Source organism: Coloeus monedula (assembly GCF_965178545.1).
Source record: "Coloeus monedula genome assembly, chromosome: 6".
Classification (NCBI taxonomy): Eukaryota; Metazoa; Chordata; class Aves; order Passeriformes; family Corvidae; genus Coloeus; species Coloeus monedula.
This window is the reverse complement of record NC_138786.1, coordinates 25,179,940-25,201,320: the sequence shown is the minus strand read 5'-3', so window position 1 is coordinate 25,201,320 and position 21,381 is coordinate 25,179,940. Positions and strand designations below refer to the sequence as shown.

Here is a 21,381-nt window from a genome sequence, read left to right as displayed (position 1 = left end):
GAACACTCTGATGAAGCCTAATAAGGTATGACTTGTTCATATTTCTCCTAAGAAAGTGGCTCTTCTGTGTGCGAGAATGAGGTTGTCAGTGCAATCCAGTGAAGGAAATGCTTCAAAGGGGTCAAAAAGCATGCAGTAATCAACACTAGTCCTACAGAGCTGCGTAAACAGGGAGGAGTGCAAAAATAGTTGAAGAGGGAAGAAGTGATGCTTTAAAAGAAGGGATCAGAAGACAAGAAAAGCTGATTTTTGAGAAGTCACTCTATCACTCCTGCTTTACACCAAAGGACTCTTTCCAATGACAGCTCTGAAGGACTCCCCTTGCCACCACCGACACCCACCAAGACTGGGGAGCAACTTACCCAGGGGCCGCGCCCTATCAACAGCTTGAATGTCCATGAGGCCAGGCAGGTTTGCCCTCACCAAGATGACATTGGCACCAGTGTCCTTGTCAGCCCTGTGAATGCTGCGAGTTTGCCAGTCAGTCCAGTAGATGTAAGAGTCCAGCAAAGTGAGGCCATAGGGATGTTGCACTGGAGACAGCAGGGTGCGGCGGTTTGCGCCATTGAGATCTGCAGCCTCGATCCGCTAAAGAAAGAAGCGGAACATCACCCCGTACTCAAAACACTTCTCCTCTTGCTAGCACTTACTGTAGCAAGTGGGAAACAGTCTCAGTGAGTGATGTTATTCAGGTTCACCCTCCCTCCATAACCCACACTCTCAGGAAAGCTTACATTCCCCTTGCTCTTTTGAAAACTTGCTCAAGAGCTTCAAAGAAGCCTCCAGGTTACCAAAGACCCAATGACAAACAACACTGAAGAACAGAATCAGACCTCAGTGTGTGCATCAGCCCAGAGCAGCTGGGACCCAGCCTTATCCACTGCCAGTCCATTAGGCCAGCCCAAGTTGTTGCTGATCAACACCACTCGTCCAGAGCCATCCATCCCAGAGCGTTCCAGCTTGGCATTCTCACCCCAGTCCGTCCAGTACATATACCTGGGGAAAAGTCAGCAAGTATTATGGAAAAGGATATCAGAAGTCCTGTGTAACTCCTAGACAATCCCTTGACAACACTAACCCCATTTCATGGTATAAAGCTATTGCCCGAGGACTGTCCAGGTTCTGCCAGACCAAGACTTTCCTCATGGAGCCATCGAGGTTGCCCACTTCAATCCGATTTGTTCCTGTATCTGTCCAATATATCTTCCTGCCAATAGCATCCACAGCCAGCCCATCTGTAGTCAACAGACCTGAGAAAATAGAAAAACATTTTGGTCACTCCTTATTCTCCCAATTTAGTCAGGAACTTCTAATATTTCTCTTGTCCATCTCGTAGGGAACTGCTTTAGGCTTTGCTTGCCTTTCCACCGAAAAAGTATTTTACCAGGGTACCAGAATCTCTCTTTTCATACTGCATAGAAGCAAGACGTGCTCAGATCAAAATCTCCCTTACCTGTAGTGATGATGTCCTCAAACTGTGAGCCATCAAGGGCAGCCCGACTGATTTTCCTCAGTGTGCTGTCTGACCAGTAAACCTTTCCTGGGTTGAAGAAGAAAGAGAAACTTGAAAAAGCCCAGAACAAAACCAAACCAAACCCCAACAACCAAACATCAAAATCCTTAAAAAACAGATCCGGGTCTCTGACTACCTGCTACACCTTTCAAAATGGATCTGATTGTACAGGAATAGTAACAGCACAAGATTATTAAGCTAGAGTGATAAAACAGTGCAAACTTTCTTGTTCCAATTCTCCCCAAAATATGTAGGACCTTTACACAAAGTCTGACCTTCACACAGGGACAAAGAACACCTAATACCATCAGCTAGTAGTAGAGTTCCACATCTGATTTTTCAAAATGAGACCGTCCACCTTACAGTGCAACAGCGTTTACACCCAACACAGCATCAGATGTTTACTATATATGAACAACCAGAGTCTCAGCTCTACTGTCATAAAAGGCCTCAGCAGGAGGAACGCTCTTAAATCTAAAATGCACAGGAAACCCACTCAATATTGCAGGCAGTTTTTTCCATTTAGTTTGTGTCCTCTGCTTTCCTATAAGGATATTCTTTTCCTCACTGGAAACTAATTATTTGCAGCACATACAAGGAAAAAAAACCAAAACCCACCCAAATCCACAGCCTACAGTAAGATCTGTGCCTGGGTCTTTACTCAGACATTTAGATATGAAGTTACTTGTTGCATTTCAAACATAGTAGGATACACTAAGAAGTTCAGACCTTCACGAGAATCCACTCCAATTGCAATGGTGTTCTTCATGGTGACATTGACTGAGACAACAACATCTGCAAAGTAGGGGATATCCAGAGAGACCATCCGGATGTCAGTCCTTCTGGCAAAGATCAGAAAGCTGGTCATTCCTGCAGAGTTGAAAACGGACAGATATTAGTGAAGAGCAAGTTCAGTCAACTGTAGCCATCATTTATCCAATATTCTAGAGGTTACATCCACTTCAGTGGAAAAGGGAAAGTGTGTCAGGCAGATCTTGGCTTATGGACAGTCTGTGTACAAAAGTTTTATTGAGCATCACTTAATGTTTCTTTACATCCAAGTTGAAAAGCAGTACACTCATAGAAGAGTAACTTCTGCTAATATGTGTGGGAAATGGAAATCAGGAGTCACTTTTTTCCTGCTAAGGAGGAAAAGTGGATGTACCACGGCCTGAAGCCAAGTGCCTTCCACCGTCCTCAAAAGAGGGTTCACAGGAGGAGTGTATACAGACCTATTAAGAATATAGCACCTTGTCGTTTAAGATTTCACCTCAGTATTACAGCAAAAGTATGGGAAAAAAATGTGACATTTGGTTTACTTGTCCAACATCATTTTAAGAAAAATGTCTCCTTCATCAATCCATTTATCAGTAAGTTTCTCCATAGTAATTCCCACTCAGTTTGAAGGTACAGGCACCAAATGGGTTTTTCAAGGGGTAAAGCAGGTAAGCACATAGAAGTGAAATTTGTTCTCTAACAAGGCAGAGGCAAAATGTAGCTGTGATACAAAACTGCAGTGAGGATCCTACAGAGAAGACTCACCAGGGGAGCAGGTCTTGCCATCAGATTGCAGGTTGATCCCTGTAGGGCAGGTACAGCTGTAACCTTTTGGAGGAGGTGCCAAAAGGCACAGGTGACTGCAGCCTCCATTGCTAACTTCACATGCTGTATGTACTATGGAAAAGAGGATGAGAAATCAATGAGCCAGTAGCACCGGCACAAAAAAGGGATGCAACAGCTATAGAAATGAATTCTAGAATGCCCTCAAATACCAAGTTGAGAGTTAATTCTCATGTTCTCATATCCTACACAGACACTTAAGACAATGAGGGCTGACAGGTCAGCTTCTTGCAGAAAAGATGTGCCACACGGCAAAGCCGGAGCAAGCTCTCAGCTCAGTGGGGCTGGGGGTGAGCTCTGTACCTGGTGGCCTGTGCCGGTGGAAAACATGAATATCCATAAGATTCTCCAGATTGTCCTGCAGCGTTTCCCGAGACTGCCCAGTCCTCCTATCTGCGCTCTGGATACTTTTGGCCTGCCAGTCTGTCCAGTAGATTCTCTCGCCATAAAGAGTAAGTCCAAAGGGGTGAGGCAGATTGTTCCCAATCAGCACCTGCTCAGATTACCCCCAAGAAATAATATTCTATTATATTATATTATACTATATTATATTACTTTAAAAACTAGTATATTTATATAGAGTATATATAAGTGACTATGAAGTCACTAAGGGGAAGAGGCTTCCCTTGCTCCCTTTAAACTTCGTAACATACAATCACAGCAAGAGGAGAGTGATGAGGCAACCTTAGCCCTCAAACTTCCCTCACACACAGTTTGAAATTAAAAGGGAGCTTTTTTCTCCCAGTGAAAGCAGCTGTGTACTTTGACTTGTAAATTTCCCTTTCCATTGGAAAAAGAGGCAGGAGCCATGAGCACTTTGTGTTCAGGCTCCCAGGCCTGCTCCTCAAAGACGGCTTCCTTACCTTCCTGTGGCTTCCATCCAGACTGGCATACTCGATGGTCTTCATGCCTGCATCTGCCCAGTACAAGCGCTGTGACTCGTAGTCAATGGCCAAGCCATTGGGCCATGTCAGGTTGGAGGAAATGATCACCAAGCGGTTTGAGGCATCCATCCCAGCACGTTCAATTTTTGGGTTAGCTCCCCAGTCAGTCCAGTACATGAACCTGAGAAGAAGCCCAGACAGGAGTGAATGCCCACACTTTTTCACTGCCACTACAGCCAGGCAGTGCTACAGAGAAGCAAGGGAGCCTGGTGCCTTCAGGCCCTAGCAGGAAGAAGCATTAGACTATTACTGTACTCCTGTCCAGCCTTCAGTTTTTGTAATGTTCGTAAGATCATACTCAAATTTATATACCTTCTACTGCCCATGGGCTGGCCTAATTACAATGTGTAGGAAAAAGTTCAAGGTAATAGGTCAAGGTCTAAAAATGAACTGATTATTTACCAGTCTACACCACTAGCCCTTTACACTCTTGCTGCATTTGTGTTCTGGTAATCCACTCAAGGAAAGAATAGTAGCACACTTTCATTCTAGACATTCAATGCTTCTAAAGCAATGGCTGGCAAGCCTTTTCCTATCCACCCTATCCCCACCTCTACATGGTCTGAGGACATCCTTCTGACTGAAACTCCAGTTGATAAGCAGGGAGCTTGAATACAAATTCAGTGTACATGTGAAATAGAGAAGTAGAAAACATCTAGATGGCTCCATTCTCAGTATTTTTTGTACCATACCTTTAGTTATTACATCCCCAGGATAAGCAACTGAAAACACCAGCCAGCTCCTGCAAGCTTCACAGCACAACAGGCAATTACCTCTGCTTATCTTGTTCCATTATCATCTAAAATCATGTCTCTAGTTTCTGCTGTTAGCAGCTTGTAGAACAATGGCACCAGCAAGGAAGAAAATTGTACAAAACCAAAGAACCAGAATATCTTTAGACATGCAAGAATTGTTATGTCATCCCAGAAGAAAGAATCTCTTACCCTCCAACAGGGTCCACCACAATATCTCTAGGTCTGTCTAGGTTCTCCCAGATTAGAACAGTTCTCATGGTCCCGTCTGTGTTGGAGACCTCTATCCGATCTGTTCCTACAAAAGTTGAGAGAGAAAATGACAGAGATCAAATTGGAATTGCAAGAGCTCCTGCAAAAAAAACCTCCATACAACAATTCCCGGTATTTTTCCCCTATATCCATCACTGTTCTTAGCTGGAAAATGGGTAAGAAGTGGGGCTTAAAGTGTCACTTTCCTTCCTCTCAAGTCACTTCTGTGGCTGCCACTGATGTGGAGTCCTGTATGAATATAAACCACCTCTTACCTAAGCCCCCAAGCCATGAGACAACACCTAGGAAAGAATAATCTTCCTTACATCTCTCTCAACTATGACTCTCCAGCAGGGAACATGCTCCAAGTATTACCTGCTGCACCCCAAGATACACTGCTGGAAGATACATAAACACACACAATCACAAGCTCTGCAGCAAGACAACAGTGATGAATCTTTTTACAGAATTAATACTGGGGATACTGCAAAGAGAATTATGCTAAGGGTTGTGCCTCAATTCACACTCATTTAGAAGCACATGACATGAAGCTCCATTTTTTGCTACACAGAAATAGACAAATTTGGAATGAGACAGACAGAACTAACCAGTGGATTTTCAGTTTTCATGACTAATAAGGAAGACAGAAATCTATGTAAAGCAGAGGATCCCAGTACCTGCATCAGTCCAGTATAGTTTGTTGGTGACCCAGTCAATTGCCAGTCCAGCTGGACTTTCCAGGCTAGTGTCCACCACAACCTAAATGAAAACAAAATGAAAAAATCCTTAGTGAAATTAGACCTTAGGGAGAAAGTACTTGCTCAATGCACTATACATGCACAAACAATGTTAACTTTCAAAAGGCAAAAGCCTGAGCAGAGCAATGCCACACAAGAGAGAACATCAAGGACTTAGAAGTCCAAATAAGGCTTTTATTTGGAGAAGCATCTATTTTTCGTGCCTGTTCAAAATGCAAATCCAAACTTTGAACTCTGTTTGCCTCATTTATAGCACCATCAACCTAGGAGTGTGTGCAAAAAGCATTCCCAAAGAGCATGACTCTTGTTCCAAATGTAGAACATAACAGAGGATTTAATACTTCTTCCTTTCAGATTTTAGGCCTTACAGCAAAGGAATTGACCACAGCCCACAAATCACCGTGCTTTATGTCTCCATTCAAGGTTTTCCATACACCCAACTTGTTTATGAAGTGTCCAGTGATCTCATTAGTTTGCCAGAACCAGGCAAACTAATAGACAAAAGATCCACCACGAACTGCAGCACCTTAAAAGGCCAGGGTATCCCAGTGGCTTCAATCTGATGCTCAAGGAGTCTCCTGGCCAGATGACCTCCGCACATAGTGAACACTGTACCTCCTGGTTTGATCCGTCCCATTTTGCTCGGCTGATGGAGTCAGTGCTAACATCTGTCCAGTAGACATAGTCATCCTTTGAGTCCCAGTCTAGAGCCACAGCACTGCGAACATCAGCAAGGGGGATGACATCATCTGACAAGTCATCTGTGTCAAAGCTGATCCGACGGATGTCCATCCTTCGGGCAAAAAGCAGGAACTTGTCAAGACCTGATCAAAGGTCGAAAGGTCTTCTTTTAATTTCTCTAAGTTCAACAATACAGTGACAGACAGACAATTCCCTGCTATATCCACAACCTACATCATCTCTCACTGCCAAGTCTTTCGTCTTTTTTTTTTTTTACTGGAAGCAAAACATCACTGGGAAAGGATGGGCAAGGGTGGTCAGAGTGGCTGTGAGCTTGCTCCTGGGGTGTAACCTATGCTGAGGGAACAAGGCCAACCATATTCTTCAAAGGATGGCACAGACATCCCTCCAAATCAAATAGCTATTTAAAAATAGCTCTTGAGAATTTGGGAGATAGTTGGTCTAATTCTTTCACATGGTTGCAAACTAGGAGAAATGTGGCAATGATGAGGACTGAATTTTTTGTTCACCACTGACACAGTCATAATGGGAATTTTAGGGAGACAATCAGCTGTGAAGGGTAGCATGGCATCAATAGCAGCCCTGAAGTAAGGACCAAGGGTGGAATTTGTCTGTATCCCCACTCATGAAGCCTAGTGAGGGCAGTGAGAATACACAACAGGGGAATGCATCAAAAAGGTGAAGCATCCTCTGGAAGGACCCTTAATACTTCTAACTCAGTCTATCCAGCTGCATCTCCTCGGAAGCAAAGGCTGCTGATGCTTAATCCCACTGCCAACCCTCCTCCACCGCCCACTGAACATCTGAGCATGTGGTCCCACCTCACTTACTCTGGGCGCAGGCATGGCTGCTGGTCTTGCGGAAGCCTGTGGGGCAGGCGCAGGTGTAATCCTTGCTGCTTGGCAAGCAGAGGTGAGTGCAGCCTCCGTTGTTGTCCCCACAGCGGTTTCTCCCTGCTCAAGTAGCCAAAGAGAAAAGCAACCACACATAAAGCAAAGAGTAAAGAAACAAAGAGGAAAAAACACTAGCTGAAGTGTCAAGATCACATGGATATAACTTCCCTACCCAGCAGTTAATTGAAAATAAGGAAATGTATAAACTAAAACACTAATTCCATTTTTATGGCTGAATTTTAAAATGAACATTTAACTCAATTCACTTCTAGAGCAGATAATGACAACTGAAGAGGAATAAGGGAGGTGTCTGTCATTATGATGCTCACTTATAATTTTTCCCCCATCCCAAAACAGCTCTTGTATAAACAAGGCCCACGTATTTCCTACTCAGCGGCCTCCAGCCCCGATGTCAGCAGGGGGAGCTGCGGTAACACCCAACTCCGAGGTACCGGGCCGGGAGACCTCAACACGAGGGCGGTGGAGCAAGTTCAGCCACAGCCCCGGGCACAGGCAGCGATGTGTCCATGTGCTGGGTTCAGGCTGTCATCTGCCGGCTTTACACGGAGTGGGTGGCTCCAGGTCTTGTACTGGCTCAAATGAGTCTCTACCCGCTCTGCAGTTACCTGCTGGCTGACGCTGAGGATGCAGCGTGTGGATGTCCATAGGGAAGTGGAGTTTGTTGCGGATGATCTCCTGGTTCTTGCCTGTGAATTTGTTGGCACTATTGATGCTCTTGGTGTGCCAGTCTGTCCAGTACAGGCTGTCCTCAAACACAGTGATAGCAAACGGGTGTGGGAGCCCTGCAGAAGACATCCAATACAGGTATATGATCAGGTCTAACACAACTTGGGCCAGCAGGGAGACAAGGGAATGCTCTTTCCACTGCCCTTTAGGCTTTACCACGGTCAACCTGCTCAAATACGTTTTACACTAATTTAACAGATAATTATTCTCTGCTGTCCTATAATCAAAGATAGAATGTTAGGGGGCTGGAATGGACCTTAAAGATCATCTAGTCCCAAGACCCCCACCTTAGGCAGGGACACTTCCCACTAGACCAAGTTGCTCAGGGCCTTATCCAACCTGGCTTTGAACACTGCCAGGGTTGGGGCACTCACAACCTCCCTGGGCAACGTGTTCCACAATCTCACCACCCTCACAGTAGAAAATTTCTTCTTAATATCGAACCTGAATTTCCTCTCTTTTAATTTATATCCAGTACTCCTTGTCCTAGCACTACAGTTCCTGATGAAGAATCCCTCTCCTGCTTCCATGTAGGCCTCCTTCAAATACTGGAAAGTTGCAATCAGGTCTCCACACAACCTTCTCTGCTCCAGGCTGAACAGCCCCAACTTTCCCTCCAGCCTGTCTTTGCAGGAGAGTGCACCAGTCCTGTTATCAACTTCATGGCCCCCCTCTAGACTTCCTCCAACAGTTCCATGTCCTTCTTATGTTGGGAGCCCCAGAGATGGATGCAGCACTCCAGGTGGAGTCTCACAAGAGCAGAACCACCTCCCTCAACCTGCTGGCCATGCTGCTTTTGATGCAGCCACTGATGACTGGATAGCAAACTCCACCCCTCAGTGGTGACAGAATTCATTCCACAGTCAAAGGAGACAAGCACAGATGCAAGAGCCAGTGTCTCAAACTCAGATCAGCACTGTGCTACTCTGTGGTCTTTATTGCAGAAAGCACTCCCTGGAGAAAGCCTGTTACTCACCTTGGCTAATAACAGCCTTCCTATTGCGTCCATCAAGGTCAGCCCTCTCAATGACATGATGTTTGGCATCCACCCAGTACATTCGATGTCCTGCATAGTCAATGGTCAGTCCATTGGGCCAGAAGAGGTGTGTATCCGCAATGATGCGCCGATTAGAGCCATCCATGTTGGAATACTCAATACGGGGAGTGTTGCCCCAGTCAGTCCAGTAGATAGTACTGGAGGAGGCAGGGAGAAACAGCTAGAAAACTTATGGCCCACATACTGCACCCAACATCACTCCTTATCAGGGCAAAACAATATCTGTCCTGTGACCTCGAGCATGAGACTGGGTCACAGCCATGGAAGAAGTGAAAAGTAACACCCAGCCTGCTGAAAGCTGAAGGGTCCAGCGCAGGATTAAGGCTTTGAAGGGTCCCAGCATTGCCAGGTTCCCTAAACTGTCAGTGCCAACTGAAGTCTCGAGCCCAGAGGTAACCTTTGCGACCTAGAATGGGGTTTTCAATGTTCAACAAGAAGCATGTACATGGAAGGATCACTGGGTTCCCCCCTGGTTTCCCACGTTTTCACTTACCCCTCCATAGGATGCAGGGCAATTGCTCGGGGCTTCTCCAGGTTCTGCCACAAAAGCACTTTCCTGTGAGTGCCATCCAAGTTTGCTACTTCAATTCGAGATGTCCCAGAGTCTGTCCAGTATAATTTGTCATGGATCCAATCAATAGCAAGTCCACCTATGTCCAAGAGAGAATTAAGTGCAGAATGAAATCATGGATCTGCACAGAAGAATAGTTCCCTTTCCCTGTTCACCTTAGAAGAGGCCCAGTTTCTTTCCTGCCAGCCAAGATTAACTCCAGGGGGACACTCACCTCACACCCATTCCATCCAACCCATACCCTTGCTCAGGGAGATGCACTTCGTTCTGAATGCTGGGTCCTCTGCTTTTCTCCCCTCACCAACCCCAGGCTGTTGCCTTTTTTGTGATGACGCACCTGGGCTCTCCAGCCCTGTGGAAACCACCTCTTCCACATTGCTACCATTCAGATTGGCCCTCATGATGCGATCAAGCGTGACATCAGACCAGAACACCAGCTCCTTGCTGTGGTGGAAGTCAAGGGCAATGGCATTTTCCAGGTTGTTCAGGAGCAGCGTATACTCGGAGCGATGAGGCAACACTTGTCGGATATCAATTCGATTGGCGAAGAGCAGCACCGGCTCTGGCCCTAAGAGTATACAGGAAGATGGCATTAGAGTATTTGACAGCATTTGACTGGACCAACTGGACCATCCCTCTGCACCAAGTCCCAGAACACAGTTTTGCAGGACTGGCAGCAGAAATCAACCCCCAAGTGCAAAACACTTCAGAGAGCTGTTTTTACATCTGCTATGCACAGTCCTAACTCGAAGATGAGCAGTTTTAAACCTTCTGGCAAACATTAACTCAGCAAGAAGAGATCATTCCAGGTCCCACCTAAGCCTACCTCACCTCAGCCTCTGAAACCGTATCACTAGACAGCCACTTGGCAGCTGGACTATAGTTTGTTTTTTCCTATGTCTATTTCCTAGCCATGCTAACAAACATGCTCTACTACACCTTCTACAACAGACAGGGCACAGTTGAAATATGCCTCAGCCAGATATAAACTCAGCAGATACTTCTACTTTAAAAAAAACCAAAACACCCAAAATATCAACATCCTTCATGGATTTCACTAGGGGAATTCCTAATGAAATCTAAAGTCTTTAACTGGAATTTCTAATTTCTCAGCTCCTACATTAGAGGAGGAATACAGTTAAAGAAGTGTATAGACGTCCTTTAAAAAACCCAGCAGATGTCCATACAGCAGCCATTCACAGCATTCAGGATTGGTGACTAGCATGAAGGGTCAAACCACAAGGAGGTATGATACATCCTCACTCATTGGAAAGACTAACATACTTCCTGAACAGAGACAGAAAGCTCATTTTGTCCCAGGTTCTGAGTCACAACGAATGACAAAGGACTAGGAAGAGAAGGCAAGCACTATCTCCTTGGCAGGGAAAGGAAACAGTGTAGTACACCTCTCTCCATGGTCAAAATCACACAAAATTTTCACAAGCATTTATCAACAAAGTGGGCATATCGAATACAAATCCAGGTACTTCCTTTCCTTCACATGTTCGTTTGGTGAACAGCACAAAGCTGCCAGTGAAGAACTAGAGACATAATTATGAGAACTGGAGCAACAGATGCACATCAGTTTTGTTGTTAGGTTGAGCTCCCCTTTACCGAGAGCTTTGCAGCTACGTTTGTCAGGTCGCAGCTCGTAGCCTTGCTCACACCAGCACTGGAAGCCTCCTTCACTGTTGGTACAGCCTTGGCTGCAGTAGCCTTCCTCAGCACACTCATTCACATCTGCATGTTACAGAGAAAGTTACCGTTAGATCATCAACAAACCCGACAATCTCACTGATAGATTGCATCTGTTTTCATACTCTGATTTTCACCCTGTCATAGCCACCAACTTCAAACATACCAAAGCAGCAGGGAGGAGGCTACTGCTCCAAAAACCTACCTTGGCATGATCGGCCATCTTCCAGGAGCCTGTAACCTGTGTGGCAAGTGCACTGCACCATCCCTCGTACCGTCTGGCACTTCTGAGCACAGCCACCATTGTTGACATTGCAATTCTCCTCCCCTGTTCGTGGACCTGTGGAAGAAACATGTGAAGATAACTGAGCTGAAACCACATGGCAGCTGCTCTTGCCTTCAGCTGTTAGGCAGCAGTTGCCCTTCAAAGCAGGCTGAACGAGAGGGGGAGGACACAAGCTGTGCTGGAAGCTTCCTCTTTGCAGTCAGAGCTCTCCTCTGCAGGCCACAACTGAACAGGACAGCAGAGCTCAGATTAACTTGTTTTTAGGATTCAGTATCTCTGCAGGCAAGTGGTGATACCTGAGATCATAATCTTTTCCCCATTATTCCTTGTGTGAAGTCTTTCCTACACATATCCTTCAGTAACACCAGATAGATTCCCACACATTACTGAGTCTCCATTTATGTTTAAGACTGAACTTGGGAGGACTTACGGCAGTTTTGATGTGGGCTCTCATCACTGCCATCTCCACAATCATTTGCTCCATTGCACAGCTTCCTCTGGCCAATACAACGCCCATTCTCACACAGGAACTGGTCTGGGGCACACTGAGGGGTGCCTGCAATAGAAGAAGGGAAAAGTAGCACACCACAGCTTACTGATGGAACAACAGTGATGGTGAAGAAAAGAATACAGAACATTTTCTAAGGTTTGTTACAAACTTTTCATGAGCACAAATCCATTACTTCCTCTTTTCTTGAGTTCAGCTCATCTAGCACTCCTTACTGCTCCACATATTTTTATGCTGATTTGGAGGTCTGCAAACTCTCCTCCAATCTGAGTCCACTGTTGCTTTACTGTGAAGCTCGTCTAACTAGTTTCTCTTAGAATGACTGGAAGGTCCTGGCTTAGCTCCCTTTGGTACCAGAATCCACAGCTCTACTCAGCATGTGCAAAGGAGGAGTCAGTTTCTCAGTTTAATAATCTGATCTGTCACAGCAGCATGGCTATGGATCTTAAGCCTGCCTAGGAAGGAACATCTTGTCTAGCCCTAGCTGCACTTTGATGGACTTGGAATGAGATTTACATGCATCCCTGAAATCTGAGCTCAGGCAACAGGATTTCACATGACCTACACGCTTCAACTTCTGCTGTTGGCAAGGAGACTGTACAGAATTCTTGTAAGCAAAGTAATACTGTTTGTAGGGACTTTGCTAATCTGATTGTTTCTTCAGCAATAACTGCACTGTCCTGTTGCCTCTTACTTCTTGTACCTCTTAAGGTGACTTGATTAGCAGTCCCTAAATCATCACCCTCTGATAATCTTACAAAGATAACAGGACAATACAGTTACCAGCAGAGAAACAATCAGACTGGCAGACTGCCTGTAAGCAGTGTGGAAAAGGGTAGTTGTGAGATTAACAAGTACAGTTAAGAACTACAGACACAGAGTGGGAACATAAAACCAAACCACATGCAGATTCACTTTTCAGAGCACAGGAATACTTTATAGGAACGATTCTGAAACTTGGACTTCATTTGTCATATCGAACATAAAGATCCTTACACCAGCTGATTGCCTAGTATTTTAGGAATCTTCTCTGTGGCCAATAAAAATATGATTCTGCACTAAAACCAAGAGGATTTTAACTCTTGCTACAGACATTGGGACACCACACTGTGTCACTTAGATGAGCCAGTACACATCCTGTTTGGAAAACCCAGTTTAATTTTCACCGTAGAGCTTTCACTCTCACCATAAATCTAATGTAGAGCTGTACAACTAACCTCACAGTTAACAATACCTTGTGTTTGGTTTGATGTGGACATAGTGAATTTCAGTGGCTCTGGAAGTTTGACTTGGTTTCTAGGTGGCAATTGTTCTTTCAGTACCTCTAAATACCTTTGTTATCAGGATGAGGAAACAGGGTTACTAGCTTGTCTTTATGTACAATTGCTTTTTCCAGGATCACCACACTGATGCTCAAAACAGCTGACCGATGGAGAGCAGCTGCTCTCAAATGACTACAAAGTGTGCCTCTCCAGGTCATCTGAGCTCAGCTGTCCTTGTAGAACACCCACTCTCCACTCCTCAACAGCCCCCAAAACAAGAGGTACAGTTTCATAAATCCATTTTGTCACCCCTAAAACCACTGCTCAGAATACACTGATCCAGAAGGATTGGTACACATAGCTGGGCTCCACTCACTAGGATGAATTCATGAACCAGTACACTCTGTTCCTCAACAAAGCCTATAGACATCCTGAAGGCTTTAAGGAAAAGAGAAGATTCTAGACATTCCTTGAATCCTACCTTAACACTAGGGTGTGTTGAAATCCTCCTCCTCTCCATAACCACTATCACACAAAAGAATACCAGTATGTGAAATGAATACTAGAAAGAGTAATTCCTGAGCAAATATCTACGGGAGAAGCTGACAACCTTAATCCTCTAAAACAAAGGCTTTATTCTTCTCTTCCACTAAATGTCCTTTTTGATAGCACTGCCTGCTAGAATTGTCAGCAATTTCACAATGCAACATGAAAGCCATCCAGAACTACCTAGAAGGCAGTTAGTATATAAGTTAGTATAGCCCATGTGATAAAGGTAGTAACTTGGCACATTATTGATGTTTCCAAGTCTGAATGGAATTGTCCCAGAGCTCTGTGGTAATTCACAGTGTAAGGACAAGATAGGAGGATACTTGACCAGAAAACACCTTCACCTAAGTTAGTTTAAGCACACAGACCTGCACAAGTTGGCAAGCATATAAGATGACCTACAGATCCCATTCTCTGGGAAGGACAGAAACTCTAGGCTGAACTCACTGAAGCAATCCAAAACAGACTTCACTACCTATTACCTTCAGAATGGAAACATTAGCTATTAAGCAGCAAGGCAGCAGGTCAAACCTGTGTTCTCACAGTTCTCCTCATCACTGTTGTCAGAGCAGTCATCTTCCCCATCACAACGCCAGGACAGACGGACACAGCGTCCCGACTTACAGCGGAACTGGTCAGCTGTGCACATAGACATAGCTGAGGGTCCAAAAAAGGAATATTAGGTGAGCAAGAAGGATCAGAAGAGAGCCAATTCCAAAGCTAACTGTCCCAAACACTCTTTTGCATCCACAGAAATGGAATGTTTCCACCAGTTCCCAGCACTCACTGCAGTTCCTCTCATCTGACTGGTCATCACAGTCAAAGTCTCCATCACACCTCCAGCCAGCATTAATGCACAAGCCACTGTTGCACATGAACTCTCCAGAGCGACAAGGCTGGTGAGATGCTGCAGAGATGACAAAACACAAAAAGAGCAAACTCAGACCAACATAACACCCCCAAAGCTCCTCAGTACCACTCTTACCCTCCATTATTAAGGAACTTGGTCCTGAATAGATTTCTCCTGGAAACTGTTGTAATTCTTGTAAGCAGAAGTGCACTGACTACACAGTCAGTGTGTGTTCTCACCACTATTCTCACTTTCCAGAGTTAAACAAAACCCCTAATAATGAAGGAGCCAGCTTATGTGTGAACAATTAGATTGCCATCTACACTGTAAGCCCTTCTCAAGCCAATGCAAAATCCATTTAGGTTTGTAACTCTGATGCTTGGACAAGGACATCACCCTGTACTAACTTACAGCAGTCAGATTCATCAGACCAGTCCCCGCAGTCATCATCACCATCACAGTGGTAGATGTCCAAGATGCAGCGTCCATATGCACACTGGAACTCCTCCAAGCTGCAGGTGGCAGCTGGAACATCTGATGCTAACAAAGGAATCAAAGAAAGAATGTGTGAGGTGACAAGGTTCAGTCCAGTTTAGAAGCAACCTTCTCAGTCCCATAATGAATTGGCAAGTATTCAATGGAAAGGAGTTGGAAATTACTAGCCATTGCTGCATAGCTCTGCATGATTTGTATTACTGAGAGGAATGCTGATTTTGCTTCACTGAAAAGCAGGTTAAACCTATATATAAAGACCCTCAAGCAGAGAATCCAGTAAATACAATTTTAAAAGAAGTTACATAGGATATTAGGCTATGAAGACTGAACTTTCCAAGAGTTAAACTCTAGAGAAGCAAAAAGCTATGAAGAATTGATGGGAAAGCCTCAAAAAGGATCCAAGAGTGTCGCATTCCATCTTATGCTTGAAATACTATGTCGCAGTGCCCAGAAAGTGTTTAAATTGTTTAATAAATCTGAAAAAAGCTAGACAGAAAAACAGAGAGAAAAATAAAGAAACCCTTAGGGACAGCTCCATATTAAGGACTGAGGCATGTCAGAATGCAAGGTTAAACTAAGGAGTGATTCCTTTAAAATTTTAACAAAAATAAGCACTTGAAGACCAAAGGAAGCAAGCAAGCAGCAGGGTGTCCAGGCCAGCACCTGACCTTTGAGGATTTCCCCCTCCCTTTCCTCTCAAGCTCTTGCCAAAACAACCATGCCTATTTAGCAAGGAGCACTGCCAGAGAGATGACCCTGGGCAAAGCCAAACAAACTAATGGGCATGGATTTGCCTACTGCTCTCTGTTCAAGAGTACACTAAGTGGGAAGGCATGAAAAACATTTTGAGTCCCACAACAGAATCTGACACCTCTTCTCATACTGTCTGAAGAAGGCACTGTATGTTTCAGGTATACAAGTCTCCCAACTGAGGAGTTCTGAATATTAATCTATTAAACAAAACAGAAAAGAAAGACTGAAAAGAAAGAGTAGTCCGGGAAGTGAACTACACCTGCCTCTCCAACCTGAAGTAGTGGGTGCAGCCTGAAGGCATGAACTAAGAGCTTAATTCAGTGAGTGTCCAGTGGCTGGATATGAAAATGTGTCTTAATGTGTCCCTCACTAAAGGAGTCTGAATGTTTTTGGTTTCCTTGAGAAAATGAAGTCAGTGACTTAAATTATCATGTTGTGTGATTCAATTATAACACTCACATCCCCAAAAGAAACAAAAAGAAAAGAAAAAAAAACCACAAAAAAGAAGAGTGTAGTCCTGCCTTGTCCCAGATGAATGACAAACATGATTGTAGATAAGGAAAAGATGACAACCACATGGATGAAGATAAGAGAATAGGAGGTAGCCAAACTGACCTTCTTAGCAAGTTACTTAGAATGTCTTACAGAGACAACTGCCAGCCAGGACTGAAATAGCATTCCAGCTCAGGAAGCAGGGACACCACTTCTAGGTGCCCCTCCACTCCCACAGGAGGCAATGCTGGAACATCTCTCTTCCCTTCCTGAGGGTCTATTCACAGTCTTCGGTGAAGTGACAGGCAAGGGAATGAGAAAGGCAGAGAGCGAAAGGAGAAGGAGAGAGGCTGGCTTCCTCTTAGAGTCCTTCCCTGTCTTAGAAATGTTTGCAGCCCCTGGCTTTCTGCCAGCTCTCATTATCTGGAGAGATAAAAGACAACTCCCCCATGCATCCACTCCCCCTGCCCTTCAGGAGCTGGCGGCCCTCATCCCCCTCCCAGAGCCTTTTGAAGTTTCCTGCTATCTAGAACAAATTCTGCAAAATGCCTTTGAGAGCAGGGCGGGGGAAGGGACCACTGCAAGTTCCAGAGACATGGACAGTGCTAACAGACACAGGAGAGAGGCAGTGTGGATTAGAAAGGGACACAAATTCCTGTCCCACTTGCTACAAGCCTGTGAAGGCAAAGAAGGAAACAACTGTTGTGGGTTCTCATGCCCCAGCCCCAGCCTGCCCTTCAGCATCAGTCACTTTTTGGGAAACATCCTGCAAAAAGCACTTAAGTGAAAAGAGACTGGGCAAGCAGGAGGTGTCTTCAGTGTGCAGTACCTGAGGGTGCTTTCAATAAGCAGAGTACCCCTCCACTTCCAAAATTTCACTCAGGAATCAGACAAGAAGAAAAAGAAGGGAATAGTATTCTTGTCTTCCAGCTGCCCTTCAACTCCACCAGTTTTATAGAGAACTATATTCAGTAAAGCATAAACCTCCTGCTCTGACTCAAGGTCACAGCTATGGGAAGGAACAGAGAAGCAGCAAGGCGCAGATGAAGTATGCCTGTGAGGTAACACAAGAGAGACACCATTCTTTTGCGCCCTCTGGGGTAGGCAGCAGAAGGCAGCATAGCTGCCAGTACAGGCAGGACTAACTCGATTTTGATCTCTGCTGCAGAAAACATGCCAAAACCCAAGGCAAGAGCAGGTCCAAAGGGCTGTTTCCTGTGATTACAAAGGAAAGCACTTACGGCAATTCTCTTCGTCTGAGCCATCCTTGCAGTCTGTGTCCCCATCACAGAACCAGTGCTCAGCTATGCAGCTGCCGTCACTGCAACGGAACTCCTTCTCTGAGCACTTTCTCATATCTGCAGAGACAGCAACACAAACAAAGCCTTGGCTTTTTCCAGAGTACCCAGCAAAACACCACACCATCCTCCTGAAGCTCCTAGGGCACCCACAAACAAGACTGCTCATTAAACCATACATACCCATGTCAGGCAGGGCCTGAGCAAAACCATCATTGTTCATTGAACTGACATGGAGTGCTGGATTCAACAGTAATCCAAAGGGACTTCACAATGGCATGTCAAGGAATGGAAGGTCTCAAGGGATTTCTTTTGCCTGGCAGGTAAGGCACACAGCCCAAGATCCTAAGCAGCCAGCCCTTGGAATGGAATATCCCACAAGTTCAGCCCACAAAAGCCAGCTGGAAGCCTTAGCCATGTTCAGGGGATCCTAGAACTGCACAGGCTGGACTCTGCACAACTCCTTTCAAAGTACTGTGAGGGCAGTATTTACATTACTCACCACACTGCTCATCACTGTTGTCCCCACAGTCATTGTCACCATCACAGTGCCATAGGCTGCGAATGCAGTATCCATTCTGACATGAGAACTCATCTTCCTCACACTCCCTTGGAGCTGCAGGGACACAACAGGGATAAGGTAAAGGCAAGGCAAGAAGATTTAGTTTGCAGAACACCAAATGTGTGACGTTACAAATCAAGCAACATCATCCTCCATGGACACGGTGATGCTGGAGAGCTGATTCCCCTAACAAATACCAGGAGAGCCACTGGGAGATTTCTTGAGTGTCTCTTTTCCACTCTGATCACACGCCAACAGTACAGCAAGCTCTAAAACTTGAGAACATAGGTTGAAGGAAGTAGCTGGCACAGAGAGATGAAGCCACCCATCCCATGCTGGTATGTATTCAAGCACATCCCCAAGCCAGACTCAAGATAACCCTGCACAGAAAAAAGGTAATCCATGCCTCTTTTTAAATGAATTAATAGTCCCTATCATTATCTAACAAATAACTGCTAGTAGTGCTGTATTTCCACCTTCTTTTCACAACAATACCAAAGCTGTCTTCAAAGCAAAGGGCACATTCACTGAAGAGGGAGAGAGAAAATTTGAACCTCCTCTTCTGAACACCTCAGTATTTGCAGCCTCATTCCACTCTCCTTGCCAGTCTCCTAAGGAAGCTTGTCTGCAGACCAGTAAGGAAAGGAAAGGGACCGCAAATTTAGCACCCAAGGACTTCAGTCCAACAGAAAGCCTCCTATAGTTACTGCTAGTCTGAATAATCCCCCAGGAATCCCTAATGCACAGAACCTTGCCTTTCTCCTTTCATTAGTCTCCAAATCTTTTGATCACACCCTTCTCCACTGTTGCCTTAGATATGAGGGCATTTCGACCTTTTATGAAAAACAGAAAACCAGACCCAGACCTATATACCTTTTTCTTCATGAATATACTTGAACAGACTGGAAAACTGAGCTTAGTCCTGCATTCCAGAGCATCACGCAGGATGTCAATCCCTGAACTTTGCTTCCCAGTCCTTTGCCCAAAAAGGCAGGCTAAGATCAGGGATATACTGATCAGAAAGTGAACTCATTTCCATGTATTTAATGGACATGGAATACTTTACAGTCAAGAGCTTTATTTCCACATTTCTTGAGATGGGGTTCCTCCGTCAGAGTCACTCTGGAGCACCATGCACACAACTCTGTGTAGGCAGTATCCCTACAGCACCTCCCTCTCCTCAAGGATCACTGTTTGAAGGGACAGGATGCTGGTGACAGCCCAGCACTGCAGAAAAGTCAGACAGTGGAACCTGAGGCCACAGGAAGTCAGCCAGACAGGCAGTTCAGTAGGATTTGGCAGGGGTTAGGTGTTTCCACTAACAGGGGAGGGCATGAAGAGCTCAGCTCAGGGAAGTGCTTCATGGGACATTAACTAGCAAAGCTGCAGGGCATAAACAGTTCTACAGCTGGATGGAGAAGCATACCCTCCCCCAAGACAGGCAGCTGAACAGCAAGCCAGGTGCCAAGGCAGCAGGGCTCACAGGTACACACCTCTGTCAGAGGCAGAATATAGCTTATTACAAGCCAGAGATCCAGAGGTCCAATTCAGGGGATAGATTTTTATATTCCTGTAATAAAAAAGGTCAGCTTTCCCCAGGCATAGCAGGCAGGCACTGCACCCACCCTCTTCCCTCAGACAGGTGACTTACGGCAGTCCTGCTCATCAGAATCATCTTCACAGTCATTGTCTCCATCGCAGACCCATGACCGCCGGATACATTTTCCATTATCACAGTGGAAGTCCAAGGGGGAGCAAGTGGGCAGCACTGAAAGAGCAAAGAAACACCTCATGGAGCTGCAGCCAGCTTCCTTCCTGAAAACAAAGTTCCTTCCCTCCTGAGGAAGCAGAGCTACATCTCTTAGAAACAGAAGAAAAAATTTCAAGTCATCAGGTAGAGCTGTTCCTCAGATGGGGGTCAGGGTAGGTCTGTAGCTTGGCAGTCTCTCTTCCCCAGAGAAACACTGACCTTTCCACAATAAAGTAGCTGTCGCAATTCCCTCACTGAGTTCCTTTTTCCTCTTTCATTCTTGAGCCTGCTGTCCTCCCATAACTGCACTTGTTTTATAACAGGCAAAATTAAACTATCAACATCTTTCCTGCATGCTTCCCAGTACAATCCATCCTGTTTCTATTACACAGCAAGTACCTTAGGGTGAGAACTATCAGAAGCAATGTTTTGGGGAACAGGACTTGACAAAGTAACATGCTACAGTGTGTTTCAGCATGAGGGCTCTGTCAGGTTTTTTGTCTAAGAAATCTGCAAGGAGAAGCTTAGAGGCAGGAATCCAATGCTGGGGATAATTTGTTGTACCTCAGGTGTGGACAATAGAGTCCAAACCTTGCTCGAGGTTTCCATCCAGAAAGGATGGAAGGAGGGGACAGACATGGGATGACACTTGCCTACACAGGAGTCTGTTTGCAATGGAGTGCAACCACAAACCCACAGTGCTTGAAGAGGCCTGGAGCCACAAAGCTGGAATTCGAGGGGGAGCATCAGCCCTGTTCTTTCCCCCACAGATGAGAGGAACACTCAACCCCAAAAGGTTCATGCTTTTAAGTGCTGCCAGCTGTGGTAGGCAAGGGGCTGCACAAGATTGCTCCTGACAGGTGTGTGCTCCGAAGAACAGCCTTCGCTCAGCGGTGTGAAGGGGCGAGGGCTAGAAAGGCTACTGCCTGAAACCCTTTCATCCCAGCCCAGCTTGCCGACAGCACCTCCCATCTGTCACCAGGCAGGCCAGCCCTTTTCTGCTATGCTGCTACTCCTTTCCCTGCCAACACTATCCTGGAGGTGGGAGTGAGAGCAGAGGGAGGTGGGTAAA

General features: G+C 45.4%; 1 protein-coding gene across 1 annotated transcript in view; it reads right to left on the bottom strand.

The window, feature by feature from the left end:
• LRP4 (LDL receptor related protein 4) overlaps positions 1-21,381 on the bottom strand; it is a gene marked incomplete at its 5' end in the record, with an annotated part of 80,730 nt that overhangs the window by 8,785 nt on the left and 50,564 nt on the right. The window contains 25 exons of the mRNA XM_082284109.1: positions 363-588; positions 834-996; positions 1,079-1,250; positions 1,454-1,540; positions 2,243-2,383; positions 3,056-3,187; positions 3,437-3,626; positions 3,997-4,198; positions 5,022-5,127; positions 5,759-5,840; positions 6,455-6,663; positions 7,372-7,497; positions 8,061-8,237; positions 9,158-9,375; positions 9,732-9,888; positions 10,147-10,377; positions 11,424-11,549; positions 11,710-11,844; positions 12,221-12,346; positions 14,641-14,766; positions 14,897-15,016; positions 15,371-15,499; positions 17,941-18,057; positions 18,500-18,613; positions 20,211-20,327. Coding sequence (XP_082140235.1) covers positions 363-588; positions 834-996; positions 1,079-1,250; positions 1,454-1,540; positions 2,243-2,383; positions 3,056-3,187; positions 3,437-3,626; positions 3,997-4,198; positions 5,022-5,127; positions 5,759-5,840; positions 6,455-6,663; positions 7,372-7,497; positions 8,061-8,237; positions 9,158-9,375; positions 9,732-9,888; positions 10,147-10,377; positions 11,424-11,549; positions 11,710-11,844; positions 12,221-12,346; positions 14,641-14,766; positions 14,897-15,016; positions 15,371-15,499; positions 17,941-18,057; positions 18,500-18,613; positions 20,211-20,327 — 3,729 coding nt within the window. The remainder of the gene's footprint in view (positions 1-362; positions 589-833; positions 997-1,078; positions 1,251-1,453; positions 1,541-2,242; positions 2,384-3,055; positions 3,188-3,436; positions 3,627-3,996; positions 4,199-5,021; positions 5,128-5,758; positions 5,841-6,454; positions 6,664-7,371; positions 7,498-8,060; positions 8,238-9,157; positions 9,376-9,731; positions 9,889-10,146; positions 10,378-11,423; positions 11,550-11,709; positions 11,845-12,220; positions 12,347-14,640; positions 14,767-14,896; positions 15,017-15,370; positions 15,500-17,940; positions 18,058-18,499; positions 18,614-20,210; positions 20,328-21,381) is intronic.